We start from the raw sequence: 26,169 nt of genomic DNA, 5'->3' as shown, positions 1-26,169 counted from the left end.
CCATATTGTTCAGGAGAGGCCCCCCACCCAATGAGCTCCAGTGCCCACAGTGGTAATAACCCTCATGGAACACAGTACTTTACTGGCTTCCCACCTTCCTACTCTCACTTTTCCCACTTCCTCAAGTGTTCCTCCTGGAACCTCCTCCTATGTAGACAACCAGCACTAAGGCTTTTCAGAAAAAACTCTAAACTTCATGTGGTTGTCTGCAACTGTTGTTACTTTTTAAAATTGCTTTACATTCCCACCAAAAATGGGAATAATGTAATAAGACCCAGTGGTGGCTGATTAGGCAAAACCTGAAGATAAACACTTTCCAGGCCTGAAAAAGTGAAGAAATAACATTCTCTGTCTACCAAGCAGCCAGTAATTCCTCCAATTTCATGAGGAAATCCATCTTTTTCAACAACTGATCCAATTTGAAGGCACAGTGGGGAAGGGGCTCTGTGGATGCAGGTACAGATCCAGTTTGGATTTTCTGGCTATTCAAACAACAGACTTTAGAATACATCCAAACGTAGGATGTCGTTTCTTAATTAAAAAAAAAAAAAAATAGCTGGATTCATAATATTAAGACGAAAACTACATATATGATCAAAGCATTTACATTATGGAGAACAAGAACGTCATCTCAATGTGCATTCTAGATTTATCAGTTTTGCACACATACTTTGGAAGATTTTGAGAGATTTCAGTATTATATTTTAAAATGACCCTGTCATCTTTTTTAGTAAAAAGTCAAGAGATTCCAGCTTCTGTATTTGACTTTATTACGTCAACTGTGAGGACTCTGTGGCTGAAAGTTTTTTCCATTTTAAACATATTGTGTGTAAATTCTCTCATGGAAATCAATAGTAGCATACCCACTGAAAAGTGATGGATATTTCTCTGCATTATGTCCTGGTCAAAGTTGCCAGACCCATAAGTTTCATGCAGTAAGTTCACACAACATGTTTTGTTTTATAAGACTCTAAACATTTATTTAACAAATGAAAATTTCTAATACCTTGCACTTTTCTACGCTTAAAATTCCAGGGCAATGAGACTCACATTTCTACTGTATACAATATTACAAAAGAGTTCATTATAAATTTAGAACAGCTATAACACTTTCTCTAATGATTAGAATTCATCATCCTTTAGTGAAGCAAGGTGACATTTTCTTGTGGAAAATCCATACTTTTTTCAGAGCCGTGTCACTAGCACAACCTTTTCCTTCAACTCCAACCTGTCCATCAGAGCATTTCTTTTACCAACAACACAGGTGGAAGTCCACTTCTCTATTTCAGTTCCCAGGTCGAGAGAACTTCCTTTTAATTTAGGAAAAACTCAACATGTGAACCAAAGGGTGGAGGTTGTCTTAATTCTTCTCTTTACCTCACAACACTGACGTCGATAAAGTCATAGGTGTTCTTGGTGCGGTTTCTCATGTGCTGATTGCCATGCATATAGTCTATCATTACTGGAATGCGTGAGAGACTTTTGAATAATGTGGTAGCACCCAAGAGAAAGAAGAACCGACCCCCAAAGTTGGTCCATGCTCTTGCAAACTCTGAAAGCCAAGGATCACTTGTGCCTTCAGAATCTGGGGGCTCTATCCCCGGTGCAAAGTACATTTTCCAGGCTTCTCCAGGGCAAAGGCAGGGTGAACACCCTCATTAAACCTGTGCCTCACGATGAAAAGCAACTGTCCACTCTCGGCATTTATGAATAGAAGTCTCTGGTTGTTGTAGTCCAGCAGAATGCCCCACTCTGGCTGGACGCTCCGTCACATGAACGTCACTCCACAATGCACTTGTAGAAAAATGTGTATCTGAAATAAAACAGAACGGGAATCTTAAAACTTGGGGAAAACTTGAAGAATTTGATAAGGAGAATCACTGGTAGATAGATAACCATTTTTTTTTTTTTCAGTTATAGACTTCCATTTAAAATAAAGAGTTGCAATAATGTGATTCCAAATACTTTAACCAGATTCCTGCAAGATGCTAAAATGCACGGCTCATCTCAACAGACAAGCATTTTTAATAATTTTGCTCCTTCTGCATTAGGAGGCAGTCCCAGAATAGCCAACATATGCCTCCCTTGTGATTTTTCTCAACATTCTAATTCTTTCCCAGCTGCCCACATGTTTTAACTACCGCATTCATGGTGTGTCACTCTTTTGAATAAAACTCCTTTGAGGCTGCCATGTATTTTAAAAAGTACTGCATGCCTGCCTTCCATACAATATATTCATTTTACAGTTCTGCCAGTTTATAGGTAACTTACATAAGGGCCTTTATGAAGTTTAAGAAAAATTTCATCATTTTTGCCAACTTCATGCTTTGTATATGCTCCCCCAGCCCCAAACCAACTCTCCATTTCATCTTGGTGTTTTCAGCATCCTTGCAGCCAGAATCAGTTGCCTTTGGTTTCTTTCTTTAATTCAAATACATTCAGTTCAACAAGGGTTCCTTGGGCATATATGCATATCCAGCACTTCCTAGGACCTCTGAGGGACATGAATGACTACAGAAAAGTGTCCTTGCCCTCTGGAAGCCCACATTGTACAACACAGGCAGGAAAAAACTGTTACCTAAATCAGAATAGGGCTGAGAAGACATGTCAGGGCATAGTATCTTCAAATGTTTACTCAACACATTTAATGCACCTGTTTTTGTTGTGAAGGAAAAGGTTCAAGGCCAGACAGGGGAAGAAATTGCTGACCAGAAAAGCATAAATGCCCCAGGCAAAAAAAATGGGGGTTTGATCCCACCAATCTTAGAAACTAAGAGTGAGGCCCTGACAACAGGAGAAGGGAAGGAATGAGAGATGGAAGAGAAGAAAGAGGTGAGAGAAAATGATGTTTAGAAACACTTTCCAGTTGTCCCTTGTAGAACAACATGGAGAGGGCAGAGACTAGCAGCCAGCGCACAGGCAGGATGGCTATGATAAAATCAGTAAAGGAGGTGAGGAAGGCTTGGGTTAGGCTGGCAAAGTTAGGAACGGACAGGAAGAAAGCCAGTGAATGCTCCTGAGACTCTCTTCACATCTCCCTTCCAACTATGACATAGTAAAGCCCAGATTTCATGTGAGCAGAATCAAGAGTAATCTAGCTTGGGTTAAAATCATTAAGCCAGAAAAAGTGAAAAATACAGGAGGGTCTTCAGCAGCTTCTCTCCCTGCACCTTAAGTCCTCAGGTTCTCTATACTGAACCCTCGGAGCAAGAAATGAAGGCACCTTAGGCTGACCTCACTGTGCTGTGGCCAAAGAGGTCACTGTCCTCTTCCTCCCAGCATCCCCCACTAGGCCTCAAAGAGCCAAAGACTGAAGTTGTAGGTTGAACTTGTCAACAAATATACTATATTTTCTGTCTACTAGAAATTTGTTTGGAGGCTAGTCTTTGGTTTGGGTTCTTATGGGTTATTGTGAAATTAATACTTAGTTTTGGCTCCAAATTGATTATAATCTCTGCATTTGAGTGATTTCAAATTCTGGGCAGGGGCTGAGTCCTTAAGCATGGCACAGCACTGAATATCAATTAATCTTAATTGCTCTAACTTGATGAAATGTGACTTTAAATAGCGTTTGGAGATGGTGTCCTTATGAACCTACTCAGAGACTCAAACTGTCAAGTAGGATGCAGGGAAAAATGTGCAGCCAAAGATATGCAAAATCCCAATCTGTGGGCCTTTTCTGGGAACTAGCAAGCACTGAAGACTTCCTTTTTAAAGTCTTATATTTGAATAATGCGTCCCATTTGTACACTTTACAATGTCAAAATGCTTCCCTGTACCTAATTTCATGTGATCCTCACAACCCCAAATGTAGTAGACCAGGCATTACTGTTCCCTGCTGAGACAGGAAAAGCATAGGAGGACTGCTCAGAGATTATGGCCAGCACCAAAAGGAGTCTAACCAAGGAGGGAGCCAGGACTAAACTCAGGGTTCTGGCTCCTACTTCAGCACTCTTTCTATTGGACAATGCCATGAGCGTGTTCAGATCACAACATGCTTGCCCTCTCTCTCTGTGACTAACACAGTTCATGACTTTTTCACATCAGCCAACCAAACAATATGATAATATAGACCAGGGAGGGACAAACTTTCTCTAAAGGGACAGATAATAAATAAAGCATTCGCAGGTCATTCACTTTCTGCCCCTATAGTGCAAAAGTAGTCACAGATAATAGATAAGCAAGTGAGCGTGACTGTGTTCCAATAAAACTTCATGCACAAAAGCAGGCAGAGGGTCCTATTTGGTCAATGGACTATAGTTTGCCAAACCCTGATATGGACCAATGCCAGGGGAGTGCTGGGGATCCACTTCTTCCTCCTTTAAGCATCATCCTGTGGTCTCCATCCACCTGGGTGAGTTTAGAAGGAAAAACTGCCACGTAGTTTTTCCCTATCTCTTCCCTATCTCTTGGTCTATGAGCTAACTGGGAAGACACATATCCTTCCCTGATTCTCCAAGACCCAGTCCACCCTGCATGGAAGGGAGGCTGGCCCAGCCAGGGCTCTAACAGTTGGGTAAGTCCACTTAATAATAAGACTCAATATAAGGAACCTTCTTGCCCACAAGATTATGATTATGAAGATGCTCCACATTCTCTAAAACCAACTTCCTCAGTAAGCAGAGGAATATTTTAGTCTCCATATACTTGACTCTTGTCTTTTTTAGGTAGCTCAGAACTTGGGCAGGAAAGTGGGATCTTCTTTATTAGGTCCCTCAGAGACCCCTACCTAGACCTACACATGACACTTGGATTAAGTGAAGAGAGGCAAGGCTCTGGCTTACCTCTGTGGCTCAGAGCAGTGCATGTACCATGAGGTCTCTCCTTGTCCCAGAGCCCCAGCCCGCACAGCTGAACTGGAACAGATGCCAAGTCGATAAGCTGGGCAGTCTGTGACCGTGGTTTCCCAGTAATGTTGGCCACAGGCAGGCAGCTCCTCACCCAGCACTGATGGAACTCTGCAGGCAAAGTCGAGCACATTAAGCTTAGCACAGGAATCACCAGTCTTCATTTATGAGTTTCAACAGTCACACCTTCACACACCCTTTGGCAGAACTCTATCTTTGGAAACTGCTGGAATTTGAGGATATTCTTTATCATTGTGCTCCTACCAATGATCAGCCGGCCCCAGAAATTCCCCAAACTCTCACCATGTTTTTGACATATGTCCACTGTCTCATGGAGATGCACATATGGCACATTGCATCTCTCAAGAGAGCTGGAAACCAGGAAATAACTAGAATAATGGTGGAAAGAAAAGAAATGGCATAATCTCTTCTATTGTGAAGAGGCAGGAAATACAAGGAGGGGCAGGTGAGGACTATGACTGCAAAGTTTTCTTCCAGAACTTGCAAAAAAGGAATCTCTAATATCTTTAGCAACGAGTTACCAGTTTCCACTGACTTCCTTGGGCACAACAACCAGAATAGTTGAGGCTCTTAAATGGCAAGACTGCTGGGAGACCAGAGGCAAGCAGGGTATATGAATTGGCACAGGTCTGATTAGGGGGCTTTGCAGAGGCTGTGGTCCCCATTCTTCATGACTCTGACCTCTTGGATTGGATTAGTGCCCCTGTGAAGTTTGTTTAAGCCTCTTTTTTGTCTCATCCTATTCTTATAAAAACGTACATCCTAATGGAACCCAAAGCACTTTCTGCTGCTGATGGGTGACCTTGTTTGCATGAATTTCTCAGTTTTGCTTGGAAATGGCTGAGACAGCAGGAGGCATTTTAATTTCAGCAGTGTTAATATTCAGTCAGCAACTCTCCCTCTCCCTTTAACAGATGAGAAAATGATGAATGCAAGGGAATGTATTTCACTTTCTCATGTCTTTACTCAACCACCTCATTTGAGAGAAGTGGCTACTGACAAGCCCTCACTCCCTGAAGCAAAGCCCTGCTGCCTGATATTTATGAGCTAATTTTTAGGTTAATAATAAATAAATAAAATTCCATAAAATACATTATACTTTTCATCAATTATTATCTATGAACTCTTGCCAACCTCCAGTACATTTCTTTTCTTTTTGATTTTTTGAGAAATCCAAAAAAGACAGAAAAGTTCAACCTATTTCTTGAAACTTCTTTTTTCTCTGAACTCACTCGTGAATATTTTTAGCACCCATGATGTTCCAGAAGCCATGTTAGATTGTGGGGATTCAAAGATGCATAAGGCAGGGCTGTTGTTTGACAGTTATTCATGATTGAGTGGTTGTCAAATGACTTCACAAGTTCTTAGTCCTTTTATACATATTAAGGTCAGAAGGTACCAGGGCCCAGAGAAGGATTGGCCATTTCCAGGAGCAGGTGACACCTGAGCTGTACCACAGACAGGCAAGAAACAACCTGAGAGGGAGAGTGCAAGTCACCACAGGCTGCCAGGGACTTTACCATGAGCTCTCGCTGGCAGCCAACCGCTGGCACATCAGCCTCTCAGCAGCTTGTTTCAAAAGATGTTCACATACCTCCTCCCATTTGGCCATTCTGACCCTCATAACAATCATGAAAGGTTGCAGAAAAATTTCAGGGCCATCACCCCACCCTATCCTGTTTTTGGTTCTTTTCTTTGATGCTACTATAAAGGGCAAGATTCTGTGGTCAGAACTAGGAACTCAATAAAATGTCTGTCTATTCTATTCTTTATCAAGTGGTTGATACAAAATCTAGTTTGCTATTGAAAATGGTAGAATTATTAACTGGACTCTGGTTTTCATTGAAACAGAGATAATACCTCAAAACAGCCAGTGTTTTAACCCAAACTGTCTGTGCTTATTTTTCTAATAACAACATTGAGACTTGCTCCAAGTTATGAACTCTCACTGCCATTTACCCCTTCCTAATAAGCCACAACAGCTAGAGGTGTGTGTACACATTGATATTCAAACTGTATCAGGCACATTCATTAAACCAAGAACACATTCAGGGAGGCCACGCAGAGGCGACTTCCAGCACCACTTGTGCTTTCTTCTCTACTTACTCTCTTAGCCGTCTCCTCTCAGTGAAGCTGATCACTGTCCCATTTGAGGAAATCTGAAGGGCAGGATGAGCTGTTTCTCTCAACAAGAGAAATCTGGTTCCTGTGGCAGTTAACAAAATAGGATGATAATATTACCACAATGGCAACAGCTACACCAAGCTCCACATTTCAGACCTAGTCTTCCTTTTCTCTGCTATCAAAATCCCTTGCTCAGTGTTTTCAGATTCACAGCTGAAATGTCATTTAAGATAAGGCATTAGTGGATGCCTGACTGGTTACCTCTACCTGGTGCTGCAGGGACATCCTCATCAGTGTGTCCTGTGCTAGCGCTCGCTCTGCTGCACAGAGTGTGCTCCTCGGACCAGCAGCATCACATTCCTAGAAACTAGTTAAGAATGCAGAATTGCTAGCCCCATCCCAGATCTCCTAAATCAGAAGATTTGGGTGCACAGTAAAATTGGGGGTGCTCTGGTTTAACCTACAGGAAGGGTTCTAATGAGGGAAGATACAGGTGCCATATTGCAACTGCAAGGACAACATTCCTGCATAAAGCCCTTGAATCTTCTCTCCCTGAACTCCAAGCTTGCCCTCCCTAACAAACAAGCAAATCACCATGCACAAGATTTTACTGGTTAAACAAAGGACTTAATGTGACTCCCTCAATCTTGTGCCATCTCTAAATCTAGGATAAGGTAACAAAATGATCACTTTTCCATTCCTCACTTCCTTTTCACAATAACTGAGAATAGTCAAACACTTTGTTGGCATCTTCTGGGTATTTTTCCCAAAATGCCATTGAACAGTTTTATGATTTGATTTACTCATCCATTCATTCATTCATTCAACAAACATTAATTAGCACAAACTAGAATAAGCAAAACAGGACTGGAAACTTGCCAGGCCCAGCAACTTGGGAGGCTGAGACAGGAGGATCACAAGTTCAAAGTTAGCCTCAGCAATTTAGTGAGGTCCTAAGCAACTTAGCAAGACCCTGTCTCCAAATAAAAAATAAAAAGGGCTGGGGAAAAAGATACTGGAAATGTCTTCACAGAGTTCACAGTGTAAGAGATTAGGAATAACCTATTCCACCACACACACACACGCACGTGTGTGCCCCCCCTTTCTCTCTCTTTCTCTCTCTCTCTCTCACACACACACACATACACACACACACACCATCCACAAATTACAACACGTTGTGAGACACAAATCATCTGGAGAGATTTCTAAAACCACAAATATTCACACCTATCCCCAGATCAATTAAATCAATTACTCTGGGAGTGGGGCCAGGGCATCAATATTTTTTAAGCACCCTGATTGATTGCTAATACCAGCCAACCTTGAAAACCTCTGAGTCAGAAAATAAAAGAACATCTTGATCTCTGACCAGTCTTGGGACCTTGTGACAAAACACTGAGAGCAGGTTAGCACTGACAGCAGGTTAGGACTTTTATGAAGTTTCCCTCGAAGACTTCTTCTCTGGGTGGTAGAAGGGATGAGAAGAAAATGCAGAGACAGCTTGCTATGTATGAAGGAGAAAGTACCTCTGGTGGAGATGAGAGCAGCTTCACTCTGTTCACTTGTCCCAAATGCATTAATGGCTCTCACATAGAAAAAGTAATTGTCATTGGGTTGGAGGTTAACTTTTAACTGGATTCCTTTAATTCCAGAGAAAGATCTAAATACAAAAGAAAAATAATTTTTAATGCAATGTGCTTACTGACTCATATTTAATTTCTGCAGTAAAATAATATTTTTATTGATAACAAATAATTTATTTTCTTCTTCTTATGACCAGGGTGTTAGCAAGACAGATTATGTATAATGACCATTGTTCACTAAGATTACTTTATAAAATCACTTCTATTTTTGTCAGCTTTTGACCAGAATGTATCTTCCAGAATGCTCTTTGGAACAGAACCAGACAGCTTTAAAAAAAAAAAAAAAGAAATCTAAAGAAAGACCAATAATTTTATGGTTAATGAATCTCTAGGAATGTATTATTTTCTTTATGAATTTCTGGCTGAGAGAACACTTTTGGATTAAGATGAAACCAAATTATAATATGAAGGAGCCTGATTATCTCATTAACATATTCCAAATGTGGAAAACTTGGTGTGAGTAATGATGATTTTGTGTGTTTATCATGCCAAAGTCACCAAAGTTAATAGAAACTGCAGATCTTTAAAGAAGACAATATATTTTATTTATTTACTTTTTGAGGTGCTAGGGATCAAACCCTGGGCCTCACACATGCTAGGCAAGCACTCTACCACTTGGATACACCTCCAGTCTGACAATATCTCTTAAAGCAAACAATCCTGGGCAGTGGGTGGGGGAAGTCCCTCAAAATTTTCCCCTTAAAGTTATTCCTACATCATTCATTTAAATTAAGTGCTGGTAGTGGGTTTAGTTGGGCAGTGAACTTGGCAAGTATACCACTTAATATAAGTAGAATTGCTGAATTTGAAGAAGGAGCTCTCATGAACTTGCCATATGAGCTGGAATTGTTTGAGCTTCTTCTCCATTCTCTTTAATCTGCTTGATAATGGGCCTAGAGCAATAGATGCAAAAAAAAAAAACCCCACAAGCCTCTTTCTTTAAGACCTCCCTTTGGAAAAGCCTAGAAGAAGAGTTACAAGCTAGGCTTCTTGCTAATGAAAGAATCCCTAGCCTGGCTGCTAGAGAGCCAGAGCCCTGTTCTTGAGGAATGTGTGCTGGATGGTGGTCAATGAAAATAACAGCACAATTGCCTTCAAACATTCACTCTCAGGAGAAGTGGAGATTTTGTTGTCTTTATTGTTTCTTTTCTTTCTCCTCTTTGGTTGTTAATGAATGTACACAAAAAGCATTAGAATCAAAAGGAGTGGTTTTTGTTTTTGTTTTTGTTTTTTTCAGGGTATTTCTACTTTTATTGACTTAATTCATATCTCAATACGCACCTTAGAGAGTAACATGGAGAATCAGAAAAAATGTTGACTCAGCAAACTAATATAAAACTCTTAAAAGCAAACAATCAGTAGGGAATAACATTCCTCCCCTGCCCCATGTGTAGAATTACAAAAATTCACTGTGTCGGTCCTCACAAGGAAGGGGAGGGGAGCAGCGGGGACCTATCTGTGTATCTGAATTTTTTTTTTTTTTTTTTTTTTTTTTGGTGCTGGGGATCGAACCCAGGGCCCTCTGCTTGTAAGGTAAGCACTGTACCAACCTGAGCTATCTCCCCAGCCCCTGTATCTGCCTCTTTATGCCTGTGTCTGGAAATGTCTGTCCAACTTCAAATTATATTGTTCTATTTCTGAAACTCTCACCTGACCAGGCCCTCCTTAGAGAACTATCTTCAGATGGTATTGAGGATGGATGGATGAGCATGAGCCATGTGACCACTGGCAACTATCTGCAGTTAGTTAATGGAAAACTGTGTTCTATGACTGAGAATGTAATTCCTGACTAATATACAATATTATTCTAGAAGATGTATTGCTTATCTTATTAACTGATAACTAAAATATGTTTTTAATGAACATTATAATTATAATAAAATTATTGTCTCAATAAGCATACTCAGCCTGAACTGAATATTCAGACTTCATTTGCCCATTAAATAAATATTAGGATCACTTGTAATGTTTCCACACTCGTCTCTGCTTGTCACCCTGAAGCCTGAAGGGGAAGTGGCAAGGACAGATAAAGAAATTTTAGCTCAAGATACTAGACGGAACACACTGGCTTCATTTTGTAATGATGAAGCTGTTAAATACCAAGTATGCTGCTTTTTAGTTAAGTATTTGCTTTTCAGTCATACAAAGTCTGCCAAGGAGGAAATTCCATATTCATCATTGACCACATGCTGTGTCTCACTACTCAGCTAAAAAGCAAAGGTTTACATGACACTGAAGTATAAATATAGGATGAGGTCCTGTTTTCAGTGTGTGGAAACAGGTCATGTAGGTTCAACAAATACGTATAAGGCACTCACTGAATCTGTAAACAAAAGCAGTAGGCCACAAAACAGAAGTAGTATAAAACGGGAAAGTGTTATTATTAATAAGTTACCATCTCAAGTACCAAGAACAAAGTGAAAAAGATCAGATATTAATAGCTCCCTGCCATGTCTATTCATCCCATCTGAATTCACTCAGATGTCACCAAAGTTTTCATGTCAGTGCCTACTTTTAGTCAAGTGAAAATAAAAATTTTGAAAATTTTTGAAATCTGTAATCTGAAGAGTGGTGCCCTTCTAGAGATTATGGGCTTTTTAATGTTCAAAAACAAAAAATTATAATTGCAATAAATCCACATGACTCATAATGAGTTTTGCCTAGTTTGCATTAGAATTCAGTTCACAGGAGACCCAAACTGAATACCCAAAGAGTTCAGATCGCAAATGGAATCACAGTAGTTGTCAGTGATTAATTAAGAAGGATTTTAAACCAGTAAATTAGTATGGCTGAGGTGTGTGACTATAACTGAAAGTCTAGAGCCCATACAAAAGACAATTAAGAAAAGACCCAAATGGTCACACTTTGGGGCTTAAGTGTGAGACTCTCTCTAAAAGTGCCATTGTGCAGTGGAAAGAGATAGCTTTATGTGTAGATATTCCAGAGATGTAAGAACCAGGAACACCTTGAAACCCTGATGCATCAGAAAATGAGCAGATTGTTGGTGGAACAAAGCCAAATGGGGCTGAAGCTTTAGGCCTCTGTGCTTGGCAGGGCTTCAGAGGACTCTCAGCCTGCTCCTCTCTCCATCAATGGGACAAAAGACCTTTATTAAGCTCCAACACTGTAAAGCAGAAAGACATACCTTACAAGAGACCTGCTATTTCCTCAGAAGCCCAGAGGACTGCCATGTGCTTGAGACACTGGTCTCCTCCTTGATTGTTTCAGAGGGCGAACAAGTGGCTAGAAGGCTGACAAATGTTCAATGTAAGACGAGCCTTTCAGATATCAGTAGATTAGAGGGAAGGGAACAGGAGTAGTGAGAAGGGTAGGCAAAGGGTGAAGTACTAGGACTGAATTAGAGCAAATTATATTCCATCCTTTATAATTATGTCAAAGTGAATCCTAATGTTATGTATAACTAAAAAGAACAAAGAAAGAAAGAAAGAAGAAAGAAAGAAAAGAAAAAAAAGAAAGAAAGAAGAAAGAAAAAAGAAAGGCCTTTATAGTTCAAGTTCTTCACTCTGTAGTTTTGCAAGGAATAACTAGGAAGTTTCGTGCCACTGACCATGGATAATAGGGGAAGGATCATGTAAAGTGGGGCACTAAAAAGTATCTTCAGAAAGTAAGAAATCATTCGGTACATAATGCATATGGGGGAAAATTACTGAAAGCATTGAGTTTAGGTATATGAGATTAAAAGAGAAACTGGGTTCCTATCCTCCAAAGACAAACCAGCAGGAAGAGAAATTAGGAAAACCATTCCATTCACAATAGCCTCAAAAAACAAAAAAAAAAACAAAAAAAAACAAACTTAGGAATCAATAAAACAAAAGAGGTGAAGACTCTACAATGAAAACTGCAGAACACTAAAGAAAGAAATCGAGGAAGACCTTAGAAGATGGAAAGGACCTCCCATGTTCTTGGATAGGCAGAATTAAAATTATTAAAATGGCCATACTACCAAAAGTGCTATACAGGTTCAATAAAATTCCCATCAAAATTCGAATGACATTCTTTATAGAAATAAAAAAATCAGTCCCAAAATCCATTTGAAGGAATAAAAGAACTAGAGTAGCCAAAGCAATCTTTAGCAAGAAAAGTGAAGCAGGAGGCATCACAATACCAGACCTTAAATTATACTACACAGCTATAGTAACAAAATGGCACAGTACTACCACCAAGCAGGCAAGAAGACCAATAGAACAGAATAGAAGACACTGAGAAAACCCACATGAATATAGTTGACTCATACTAGACAAAAGGCACCAAAAACATACATTGAAGAAAAGATAGCCTCTTCAACAAATGGTGCGAGGAAAATGGAAATCCATATGTAGTCGAATAAAATTCAACCCTCTCACTCTGCACAAAACTCAAAGTGGATCAATGTTCTGGGAATTAGACCTCCAGAGACCCTGCACATACTAGAAGAAAATGTAGACCCAACAATTCAACATATCAGTTCAGAAACTGACTTTCTTAACAAGACTTCTAAAGTTCAAGAAGTAAAATCAATAATCAATTAATGGATGGCACCAATCTCAGAAGCTTCTTCATAGCAAAGGAAACAGAGCATGAAGAGAGAGCCTACAAAATGGGAAAAAATCTTTGCCACCCGCACCTAGATAGAGAATTAACTTCCAAGATATTTAAGAACTCAAAAAAACTTAACACCAGACAGATATCATTACCCTATGTACACGTAGATTACACAAATGGTATGAATATACATCGTGTACAACCATAGAAATGAAATGATGTACACCATTTGTTTACAATGAATCAAATGCAGTCTATAAAAAATAAAAATATAAATAATTTTAAAAATAAAATGGTTAAAGTGATTAAAAAAAACAACCAAAAACCAAATAACCCAATCAATAAGTGGGCAAAGGAACTGAACAGACACTTCTCAAAAGAGGAAATACAATGGTCAACAATATATGAAAAAATGTTCAACATCTCTAGCAATTAGAGAAATGCAAATTAAAAGTACACTGAGCTTCCATCTCACTCCAGTCAGAATGGCAATTATGAAGAATACAAATAACAGTAAATGTTGGCAAGGATGTAAGGAAAAAGGTACATTGTTGGTGGGACTGCAAATTGGTACAACCACTCTGGAAAGCAGTATGGAGATTCTTCAAAAAACTAGGAATGGAACCACCATTTGACTCATCTAGTCCATTCCTGGGTATAATTCCAAAGGATTTTAAATCATCATACTACAGTGACACAGTCACATCAATGTTTATAGCAGCTCAGTTCAAAATAGCAAAGTTATGGAGTCAACCTAGACACCCTTCAACAGAAGAATGGGTAAAGAAAAAGTGATACCACACACACACACACACACCACCACACACACACACACACTGGAGTATTACTCAACCATTAAAAAGAATGACTTTATGACATTTTCCAGTAAATGGATGATCTGGAGACTATTATGCTAAGTAAAAGATGCCAGTCCCAAAAAGCCAAAGGTTGAATTATTTTGCTGATATGTGGAAGCTAACCCCAATAAATGGGGGGGAGGGGAAGAATAGATAGTAGATTACACAAAGGGGAATGAAGGGAAGGGAGGGAGAATAGGAAAAGGAAAGTCAGTGGAATGAACCTGACATAATTTTCCGATATACAAATATGAACACACCACAGTGAATTCCATCACCATGTATATCCATAAGAATGGGGTCCTAATTAGAATAAGATATATTCCATGTTTGTATAATTATATCAAAATGGATTCTATTGTCATGTATAACTAAAAAGAACCAATTTAAAAAGAATTGGGAGACAAGAGGTAAATTCATTATCACTTGCAGATGATAAGACTGTTTACCTAGAAAGCCTAAGAAAATTAGCAGAAAAACCTCTTACATAATAAGAGAATTAAGCCAGGCCCAGGGGTGCATGCCTGTAATCCTAGCAACTTAGGAGGCTCAGGCAGGAGGATTACAAGTACAAAAGAGAAATCTCAGAAACTCAGGGAGGCCCTAAAAACTTAAAAAATAAAAATAAAATAAAAAATAAAAAGGGCTGAGAATGTAGCTCAGTCCTTATGCATCTCTTGGTTCAATCCCCAGCATCTAAATAAATAAATAATTCAGTAAGGTGGCTAGATATGGAACTAATACAAGAAATCAAAAGTTTTGTATGAAAATGACAATATGGAAAATAAAACAAAATAAATTATGGACAACAGTGACAAACATAATATTTATGCTTGTCTAATTCATTGAAGAGCATTTTTCAGATGCTACTGAGGGAAAATACCCAAAAGACGAGCAAAGGAAAAGGCACATCGGTTCTTTGATAAGAAGTACAACACAAAAATTTTAATTCTCCCTAAGTTGAACTATAAATTTAACATGATCTCTAAAAATAACAAGTTGTTAGGGTCAACTGTAAGAGAATGTACACAGGTAGATTCTAAAGATCACATAAAATACAAACTAGCAAATATATATTTTTTTAAAGCCATGAAGGGGCCACCTAACCTGCCAGGGATTCTAAACAATAAAGCTATAATAATAAAAATAATGCAGTATGGAGACATAATAGATGAGTCAATGGAACAGATTATAAAGTCAAACACATAATCTCCTGAATACATACTTAATAATAATGATAGAATTTCAAATAAAGGAGAAATGATAGGTTTTATTGTTATCGAAGAGCTGGATAGTCATACTAAAATAAAGTTTGATATCCTACTTCCTATTCCTACTCAAATATTCCAAATGATAAACATCTAGTTTAAAAAATGAAATTATCAGCTATTATAGAAAACCAGGGAGGAAAAAAAATATATATATATACACATAGAGAGTGTGTTTATGTGTGCAAGAGAGTGCAAGAGAGAGAGAGAGAGAGAAGAGGGCATTTAAAAAGATTACACTAAAACTAAGAGCTATTTTCAAAAGAGACTGATAATTCAACATATTAATATTCAAAATGCATGGCAAAAAATATCAAAGTTTCACACATCACACATAAAAGTTAACTTCCTCAAAACCAAAAAAGCACTTCTACAATCAATAAGAAAAATGCCCCAATCTAACAGAAAAAGAAAAGGTAAATCAAATGAACAGTTTATAAAAAGAAAGTACACAGCTCTGAAATGTAAGAAAGATGTTCCATCCAACAATAGAAATGCATGCTTAAACTATAATAAGATTCTATTTTCTATCAAACCACCAAAGATTGAAAGTTTTATCATACCATGTACAGGAAAAGTTATGTATAAGCCAAGCATACTTATACACTGCTAGCCCAGTGTCAGTTCTATCTATCAAAATTTAAAACTCAATATCTATCAAAATTTAAAATGTACATGCTTTTTAACCAGTCATTATACTCTGAGAAATTTATCCTACAAATGTTATATATGTACCTGGTTGCTCACTACAGTATTGTTTATGAGAGCAGGAGATTGGAACAATTTAAGTGTCTCTCAATTGGTCGATAAATTAAATTATAGCCTTAAAACAGAATACAATGAAACGTTTTAAAAATTGAGTCAGTTCCAAATGTATTGATATGGGATACTTTACCAAGGCAAATTTTTAAGCAAGAAAAGCAAGATGGTTGGAATATATATAATATATTACCATTTGTTGAAAAACAAATGCAGGTTGGAAGGAAACTAATTTTCACTTATTCCTTTCTCTGTCTTTTGAATTTGTACCATAAGTACCTATCCAAAATTTACCCAAAATTGATTAACTTACTTTAAGAGCTATATTGCCAGGTCAGGAAGTGTTTAGGAGTTGGTTAAATGTGTTTGCAGAATCTCAATGTGCACATTTGTTCAAACCCGTAAATGAGTTTCCTTTTCTATACTGCCATGTTTAACACCTGGGTCTGAGCATGCTTTCTCCCCAGGGAGGGGCAGTCTGTGTACAAACAATATGGAGGAACCCAGTGCCATGATTCCTGGAAGCAGACTACAGATAGTGCTGTCACTGCAGTGCACAACAGATGGTTAAGTATGAATTGTTTTTTAAAAACACAGTTGGCTCTTACTGGTATTCACATTGGCAGCACCAACATCCAGCCAGTCAATCAACACCATTTACTGTGAACTGTGAACAGAGTACTTGCTGGGCCCTGTAAGACCAGCTAGTGAAGCAGTGCTTCCCAACCTATCCAGGCTGAACTGGGATCTCTTAAGAGGGGCCTGTGAGTCTAAATGTTTACCAATCATTCCACTTGATTTTTACAATGAGTGAGGTTTGGGAAACACAATCATAACATAGTGTGAGGTATGAAGGGGTAGAAAGGAGAAACAAGAAAAAAGAAAACTTGAGAACATAAGCAATGTTAAATACAAGAACAAATAATCAAATAGTAATGACTATTTGAAGCAATTTATAAAACTTTAACTAACTATAAATGTGGAAATTTTGTTTAAGATGAAAAATTTTGGTTAAATCAGGATTAAGAAGAAAATTTTACATATTGACTTCCCTTTTTAAGAAAAACTTGGTCAATAAAAAATTTTGGTGAACAGAACTATTTTTCTTTTGTTAGGAGAGAATATTATGCGATGGGGTGTTAATTAAATGTCACCATTAGTTCATAATAGTATTAAAAAAAAATGGGGACTGAATGCTTATAGCCGTGGGACTTAATCTTTCCTGTAGTTAGAATCTCTCATAAAATCAACATGAACCAAAGGTTCCAATAGAAGGAGACTGGGGTTTTGTTTTCTCCATAGTTACCCTCCAAAGCCTGAATGATACCATTTATAATTCAGGCAGAGAATCCCAGGAGCCTCATAACATTCATTCCTCTGGATTCTCTAAGCTCTCCTTTACCCTCCCTGGCCACATATGTGGACAATTACTTTAGGCCCCCACTGGACTTGCCCACACAGAACAGTTATTTACCATTAATGTTTTCAGATCCTGTTTAAAATAAAAAAAGATCACATAGAAAATGTTTTTGCATCTTTTGTAAAACTGCTCTTAAAGACAATCACTATTATCTTGTTCAATAGCCCTTATATAAAGATCTACATGAAAAATTCATCTTAGAGCTGAATGTCAAGAAATATAATTGTCTTAGTGAAATGTTGTGCTTCCTTTTAGAAAAGAGATGAATTATGTAATCTCTTTCTTCTCCTTCTTGCTCTCTCCCCCTCTCTCCAGTTTTCACTTGAGCTGCCAGGAAGTTTAGATTTGAATTTTATGTTCCATTGAGGTACTGTGCTTAGTCTGTGCTTTCTGATACAGTCTCCTCAACCCTGAGTTATTATCTGCCTCTTGTTCTTACAGGGTTGTTTTAATGGTTTTGTTATGACTGGGTTTTCTGCTGTGCACAACTTGAATACTTTTGGAAACTGACACAACATAAGTTGGAAGTGAAAGGACAGGTTGAGTTTCCATTGATTGAGATTTTACTTACAACCAGGAGGTGCATGAAATTTTAAATGATCAAAGTCAAATTAGATTCAGTTGGAAAGAAAGATTTCATTCAGAAAAAGTCAAATACCAAGAACGTTGGAAGGGGATCATCTTCACATAACTCACTTTCTCAACAACTCCCTGCAGACAGATATTACAGCTTGGATCAAAAAAACAATACCACATAAAGATCTGTGATTAGCAATTAATTACTCTATGAATTTTGTCCAATCATGTCAATGGCCCTCCTGTCATCCTGTGAAGCAAGCATGGAGCAGGACATAGCCCTACAAGCTGGAAGCAGGAGGAAGATGATCTCACAGACTCAGCACCACAGCCAACCTCCTCTAGGGATGCTCACACTGGAGGGTGACCCAGGGTGGGGGGTGGTCCTCCCGGTCCCACAACCTCAATCAGTGCCAGGGAGCAGGAAACTCACTCTCAACTACTTTGTGGAGTATTGAGTCTCACAGATTTGTCATTCAATGCACAGCTTCTCTCTGCACGGCCCACACAGCTAATCCCTGTACTATATTTCTCTCAGTTTTCCCTCCTCCACCCACACTTCTGCTGACTTCTCTCCACACAGGAGAGACAGAACAGCTGAGGAAACAGCAGAGCGGTGGAAAATTTTTGAAAGTGTTTTGAGCCCACCCAACCTGAGGAGAGCATTCAAAGAAAAACAGGAAGAGGGTGAGTAGGAGCTCCCTGGGCCCCCCCACACAAGCAGAGGATTGTCACTCCCGCCCACCCCCAGTCCCAACAGGGGCCAACTGCCGGGACCAAACCTCAATGCCCACATGCAAAACTATGCAAATTTTTGTGAGGATTATGGAAGGGAGGCAATTGCTTAGCTATTTCAGACACTGCGTCATGGAACTTAAGGGCACAGTAGGCTCATTTCATTCAAACACCTACCATAAGAGTTCAACCAACACCTTTGGTCTTAAATTGGAATATCTAGAGGCCATCATACCTGCAGAATGAATACCGATCTGAAGGTGGATATGATTTTGTTCTGGCAACCAAAATTAGAGTCCATAATCTAAAGGACAATCAATGCCCTCCCTCAGTGAGTGAGTGTGTGTGTGTGTGTGTGTGTGTGTGTGCGCGTGTGTGTGTGTGTGTGTCTGATTTAATATTACTCATCCTTTTTCATTTCCTTTCAACTTCTCTTCCTACACCAGACAAGAGCTTTTAAGGCTGCCTATTTTTTCAGGGATTGGAGGTGGAAAAGAGATGGGAACTCAGTCTTTGCTCCCTTTCTGGCTAGAGATTCCAGTCAAGTGACAGACAAAAAGTACAAAGACAAGAGGAGATTGGCAATCCCATACACTCATTCATTCATTTACTTATTCTATACATCCATAAGTTCCCCATCTTCATCCACTTTGTGGTCTAGGATCCACTGAACTGAGCCACCTCAAAAAGAAGAAATCTTTGATCTGCCTTACTCCCTTCAGTGACCTCTGGATCAATTTTTGAATCTGGTTTAGTATAGGGATTTTCCAAGGAACCTAGAACTTGTATAAAGATTATATGACCAAAGAATAAGTAGGATTGCAAATGTTTTTCTCTATAAGTAGCCATAGAAAGGTTTCCAGCCCACACATTAAACTAGTCCTATCTCCTAGGTAATATCTAAGTACTAAAATTAATGCATTCACCATTCTTCTCTACTTTGTTGGCACAAATTTTTTTTTTCAGATTATCCTCAAAGCTGACCTAACTTTTTTATGGTCAGTATTATGTATTTAATACTAATTGATATATTTAGCCATTCAGGTAACACATATTCATAGAGTAGCTACAGTATGCCAGGCACTGTCTCATTCATTGAGGCTATGATTTTGCATAAATGATCCCTTAAAGGAGAAAATAAGTGAGTGGAATCAGACAACCCTTGTCTTGATATTCTTTTCAAGAGTGAAGAAGAAGAAATAGAAGAAGGAGGAGGAGGAGGAGATTCTAACAATGCAAAGAAAGTAGGAATTGTTTCCATTTGATAACTAGAAGTGATCAGTTTATGGCTCTTTATTTATGAATTCTACTGTCTGACTGGTTCCCTACAGCTAACATCTTACAGATTGAGCTCTATAGATTTTAGCTGACTGGTCCATATTTTATAGTTTTGAAACACCAGACCCTGAAGGGATATTTAAAGTTGGTTGTAAGGACCAAATGGGTCAGGAGACCTAAGATACATGGTTATTTACAAAAAGCAGAATTGTTCTTTCCATCCTGAATTCTTAGATTGGAGAACCAAAGAGATACAAACAAGTCTTGTAGTCCTGGGTCTCTAAGATGAAGGACAAACCAGTCTGTTGAGTCTGGCCTCTGTATAAGACTTCAAGACTTGTATTGATGAGGAATGGTTCTGATTAGTGGATTAGCAAAAGACTTGGCAAAAAAAAATAGGGTAATAATCTGTAGCAACAAAAATTTTGCTTGCTTCAAAAACTATCTATTGTCAGATTCAGCAGAGATCCAAAGACTGGAAAGCCAGCTCTGGACCATGGGTCGGACATACCTACTCCTGGCACTGAAGGGTCTTTGAGCACATAATTGGAAAACAGCTCCATCTCCAGCACAAACTCCAAACCATCAACAGGGCATGTGAATTTTCCCTTAACTTCTACATTTGCTGGATTATATCTATTTGTTGACAAAGAATCTTTGTTTTGTTCTAAACTATAAACTACGTATAAGTAGTAAATAGAATTTTCAAACAGAATAAACAATAACAAGTTTTATGTTTCAATAAGTTCTACTTTGGTTTTGATGAAATTGGTGGATGGCCATTTCTGCCCCTTCTCCCCCCATGTGGTACTGGAGATTAAGCCCAGGGCCTTGAGCATGCTAGGCAAGTGCTCTACCACTACACTATATCCCCAGCCTGGCCTCACCCTTTTAAAATAGTTTTAAAGTCCTTAGAATGATCAAGCAAAGGGAAAACTTCAATCAAACAAGATTTGAATGGTGGTAGATTCTCTTTTCATATCTGTTTTTCATGTGATAAAGGAAACTAAAGATGCATAGTAACTCCTATTTGTCAGGCTGTTGAGGTGTGTCAACTCAACCTGTGTAATGAAAGGAGTTGACAACTAGAGGAAAGAATAAGACAGAACTGGGTTTGAATCCTAACTCCAAACTCTTACTCCACCACTTAACATCTTGGCCAAATCATTGACGTTCTCTGAGTTTGATGTAACAGAGATCATTGCCTACTTCACAGGACTGTTGAGAGGTTAAATGAGAGCAAGTGAATTGCTGACACATTGAAGGCCATTAGCGGACACCACTTCCCCTTCCTTCTCCCCCTTTCCTTCTCCCTGTAGCCACATTTAAGAGATGATATCACAGCTCCCTCAGAAAGATGGCTGCTAGGTTCAAGTTTTCCAGATTTCTGCTGATTTAAGTATCCAACTGTGCTGATATGATTTATGCAAATGGCAGTTGGGCACAGGTGCCACAACAGAGATGAGTCATTTCACAGCACTCCTTAACAATCTGATCTTGCTTCAGAGTGAAAGGACTTTCCTCACTGATGGTGGGAGAAACTGCTCTGAGATCCAGGCACTCCCAAAATAAGATTATCATAGCATCAAGAGGACTTTGCAGGTAAGGTCCAGGACTCCTCTAAGTGATATTACACAAATTAACAGCTTGAATTTTGAAATATGACAAAATGAAATTTGGATCCTGATTGCCACTCGCTAGCTAAGTAATCTCTCAAAGTGTCTTTCCTAGGGTGCTTGTAAGGATTAAATGAAACAGCATACACAAAGCATTTAGACCAGTGATGGGCACAGAGGAAATACACAGTAAAATTCAGTGATTCATTCTCTCTCTCTCTCTCTCTCTCTCTCTCTCTCTCTCTCTCTCTCTCTCTCTCTTTCTCTCTCTCCTGGTCAGAGTTTACCTCTCAGTTATATGTTGATTCCTGAAGCCTGCCTTCCAGCAGTCAGCACCTGAGCAGAAATGTCTATTGCACATTTCCTATGATCTCACTTCTGCTGCCTATATCCTTCCCCTATGTACTCTACCCAATCCCAATCCATCCTTTGATCACTATTTTATGAAGCTTGTCTTTGACTTGAAAGCACTATAATTAATGCCCAGTCATGTGAAACCTCACACCATAACTAAATAAATAGCTGCTGATTGATCATGAAGATCATCAAGAGCTTAAAAATACACTTCATTAAAAAGCTACCTAATTTCTTACTATTATTCCTAATTTCCATATCCTACCAAAATAGTTTATCTCAGTAAACTTAGTAAAAAATAAAACCAAAATATCTCTTATCAAAATATGAATGTTAGTAATAATATTGGTTTGTGAAGTTGTTCTATAGCCAGGACTTTGAAGGTTAAGGAAACACCACTTCGGACGTGAGCTAATGTTTACCAAATGGCTACTGGATACATGGCTCTTTGTTGATAAATTTTGGCTTCATCATTTTAGTGAGAGAGCTTCACATTTCTTTTTTACTAGAATAATCTGTAGATTCTTCAGGTTCTTGGAGAGGTAGGTATGTCTCTGTGATAATATATATGTAATTAGCTCCTTTATGATACTAATATATCATGGAAGCATTCAAATTTACCTTATACACAGTGCACTATTAGTTTCTCTAGTTAGGTACCTATTCTGATAGAGCTAGTAAAAAGTGCATAAAATATGCATAAATTCTATCTAATGACTCAAGTTAAATATACCTCACAGAACATTCTATCTTATTAAAATTCATATACATTTTTCTTACAAGGGAGTTATTATTCTGCATTATAGCATGTGTTTTATTCCAAACTTGAAGTTCATTGATGAATAGTGATGGAGCTGCAAATCAAGTCAACAGCTTAGTTAGCTCAGCAGGATTTGGGGATGCTTTTCTCTCTTGTGAGCTTAAGTTCAGAGGGTAGCTTAGGACCTGAGCCACTTCCTGGGGCTCTGGGCACTCTCCCTTGTGGAAAGGTATGCTTACCTGAGGCCTTCCCCTTCAGGAGAATGCTGTCTGCAGTACTCCAGAGTGTAGGTCTCCGTGGCCTCTGGGTTAGCAGGGCGCCATCGGATGGTGGCTGTGTTCCAACACACAGTACAATCCTCAGCACGAATCACAGGGATTGAGGGTGCTGCAGAGAGAGAAGAAGTCATTCATGGAGCAATGCCAGCTCTGCTTCCCTGTTACCTGGAAAGAATGCTTAGGCATGATTTTATTTTAAAATTTTTATCAGAAAATTTATTCTGGTCTGAAAACCCAAAAGAGATTAAAATTTATATTATGAAAAATCTCCCTCCTCTGCCTTCTAAATTGCCCAGTTCTCACCCAATCCAAACAACCTCAACATTAACTTCCTATAAATCACACCCTAGTTTCTGTATACATCTACTATGCAAGCAAATAAAATAAAAACGCTTGCCCCTCTCCTTTCACACAAAAGTTAGTCATGATCTTGTTCCCAGCATGTTCTCAATAAAGATCTGTTTTAAAAAGAAAGAAGGCAGGGTAAAGGCTAATGGGTAGGAGTACCCTCTTTCTTGCCTTGAGGCAGTCTATTGTGGAGACGTGCTGCAGCCCCATGTGGAAAGATTTCATCATGAGAATGTATTCCTGGTGGAATGGCAGCACTTAAAACATTTTGGGTTCTCTGTTATAGTTTGGATCTTGAATGTCCCTCAAAGGTTTATGTGTTGAAGGTTTGGTCCCCAAGGAAGCAGTGTTCAGAGGTAAGACTGGAGAAGTGATGGGGTCATGATAGCTCTGATGTCAATGGATTAGTCCATTAATGGGTTCACAGCTGATTTTTTTTTTTTTTTTTTTTTTTTTTTTGGTGGGAGGAGTAAGAGAAACTTTAGGAGATGTGGTCTCATTGGAGGAAGCAGATCACTGGGAGTGTGCCCTGGAAGGAGATATCTTATCCCTAACCTTTCCCTCTGCTTCCCAGCTTTGCTCTGTGATGCCCTCCCACCATGAGGCTCTGCCTTACCACAGGCCCAGAAACATGGAGCCAGTGAATCAAGGACTATAACCTCTGAAACTGTGAACCAAAATAAATCTTTCCTCCTTTAAGCTGTTTTTCTCAAGTATTTGTCACAGCAATGAAAAGCTAACAAAGTCTTCCAGCACTAATATGATGACACCCAAGCTTCTTAGCTTAAAACACAGCCTCTATTATGTTAGCCTATCTCGCCTCATGTCTTTCCTTATTTTTAAGTCAAAGAAATAATATCAAACTACTAATAATGTCCCACACACTCCATTCTGTTTCCTCCTTTGATGTCTCCCCTCATAGTCTTCTTCAAGAGGAATATGCTTCCTTAACACCTGACTTCCTACTGACCCGGTATGGCATTTTGTGCAGGCATTCACTCTAGGACCCATTCCTCATCCTGCCCCTCCTTTGGCTGTCTTGGGTACCTCTCTGTCGTGCTCACATGATAACCTGCACCCAGCTGGATCATGGCTCTTACAAAACATTGCCTATGATCTTCTGTTTCTCTGTCTCCCTCACTGGACTCTGAGCTTCTTGCAAACAGAAACTCAAGTCTTACTCACCATCGTATAATTCAGCACTTTGTCCAACACCCCAAGTAACAGATGCTTCATAAATACTAGTTGATTGCAAAAGTCTATGAAGAATCGAGTCTGTGAAGCCTCTTAACACACTTTTAGCATCACCTTACCTGTTCTAAAAATTGCTCTTTCACTGGGCAGGCTACATCCAGTAAAGTTCACAGCCATTACCCACACTTGATAGCAACGGTCAGGTTCCAAATCTTCAAAAATGCAGTAGCTTTCTTTCACTGTCAATCTGTATTCTTCTACCAACTCTAGCATAAAACACAATCAGAAACTCAAGGTGTCTTACAAAGTTGACATTATAGCTTTTGAAAAAAAGTAGTGTATGATTTCTTTCAGTGGAATAACCAAACCATTATCATTATTATAACCTTATAGATATCACTGTGATAACTAGCTCCTAAGAATACATAAGAAAGCAACAGCATTTGAAAAAGAGGCATTTAGAATGACATAGTATTATTTGTGAACATTTATCAGAAAATAATAGCATATTAGTAAGATTCTGAGCTTCTTATACCACAATTAAAATAACTTATTTCAATAGCAAATATTAAAATTGCATAAAGCTTATGTTAGCTTAAATCTCAGTAACACATTCTCAAGAAAATTCCTAAGAAGCAATACCAGCATTTCATAGGAGCATATAATAAAAAAGGACAGGCCTGTGTTTTCTAAACATAAGATGTTACAAAGCATTTCTATGAATTAGTAAAGTATGTTCATATTCATGGCTTTCCAACTTTCAAACCCTGGTTTCTTCTTAGAATTTCAGAATTCTCTAAACTAGATCTTTCCATGATTTACAGAAATATGTAAATAACTGATGGGTCTTCATTCTTCTAAGAAGTACTTTGTTATATCAAGACATTTCCTTTTTAAATTTCAATTTTTTCAGTAAATGTTATTCAATACTATTCTGAACACCTGCCCTATTGATTCAAACTGATGATTTTTACTGAAATTTTCTCTCCTTTAAAAAGAATTATTTTCTTTTTAAAATTAGCCTTTGGTCATTTCAGTTATCCTCCCTTACTGCTCCTCAATGTTCCATCTTTAAAATTCCTTCAGTTAAGGGGTCTTGGGTAGAAATGGTACAGCACTTGCCTAGCATGTATGAAGGCCTCTATACTCGGCACCAAAAAAATTAATAGATAGATAGATGGATAGATAGATAGATAGATAGATAGATAAAAAATAAAATCCTCCAGTTAAGAATCCAAATTGTTTCTTTAAAAGAAATTTAGGAGCTTGTCAAGTTAACAGGTCTCTTCAATTGCCTCTTTTCCAGTGTGACGTAGTTCAGAACAGATAGTTCAGTTAAAAAAAATAATAATGTCCTAAGGACTAATACACTAAAAAACACTTCCCCCAGCCCAGAAATTGTGACTGTAGTTTTCACTGCAATCACTCCTTAGGCCTTTCTTTTGACTATGCACATAATATACGTTCCTGGAGACCTTATCACACATACCATGGTTTCAGAGCATACATTCATCATCAGATAACTGTCACCAGCAGAGTTCAGGGC

General features: G+C 38.6%; 1 protein-coding gene across 1 annotated transcript in view; it reads right to left on the bottom strand.

Annotated features, from left to right (window-relative positions):
- Window positions 1–1,373: 1,373 nt before the first annotated feature.
- The window catches only part of Cmya5 (cardiomyopathy associated 5), an 87,953-nt gene continuing 63,157 nt past the window's right edge, over window positions 1,374–26,169 (bottom strand). Inside the window, 9 exon segments of the mRNA XM_047554745.1 lie at window positions 1,374–1,603; window positions 1,606–1,747; window positions 1,749–1,784; window positions 1,786–1,813; window positions 4,785–4,958; window positions 6,975–7,074; window positions 8,522–8,655; window positions 23,043–23,190; window positions 24,743–24,889. Of these exon segments, the coding sequence (XP_047410701.1) occupies window positions 1,374–1,603; window positions 1,606–1,747; window positions 1,749–1,784; window positions 1,786–1,813; window positions 4,785–4,958; window positions 6,975–7,074; window positions 8,522–8,655; window positions 23,043–23,190; window positions 24,743–24,889 (1,139 nt within the window).

Source organism: Sciurus carolinensis, chromosome 6 (genome assembly GCF_902686445.1).
Source record: "Sciurus carolinensis chromosome 6, mSciCar1.2, whole genome shotgun sequence".
In the NCBI taxonomy this organism is placed as follows: domain Eukaryota; kingdom Metazoa; phylum Chordata; class Mammalia; order Rodentia; family Sciuridae; genus Sciurus; species Sciurus carolinensis.
Note: the sequence above shows the minus strand (reverse complement) of the source record. Positions and strands in the feature narration are given on the sequence as shown.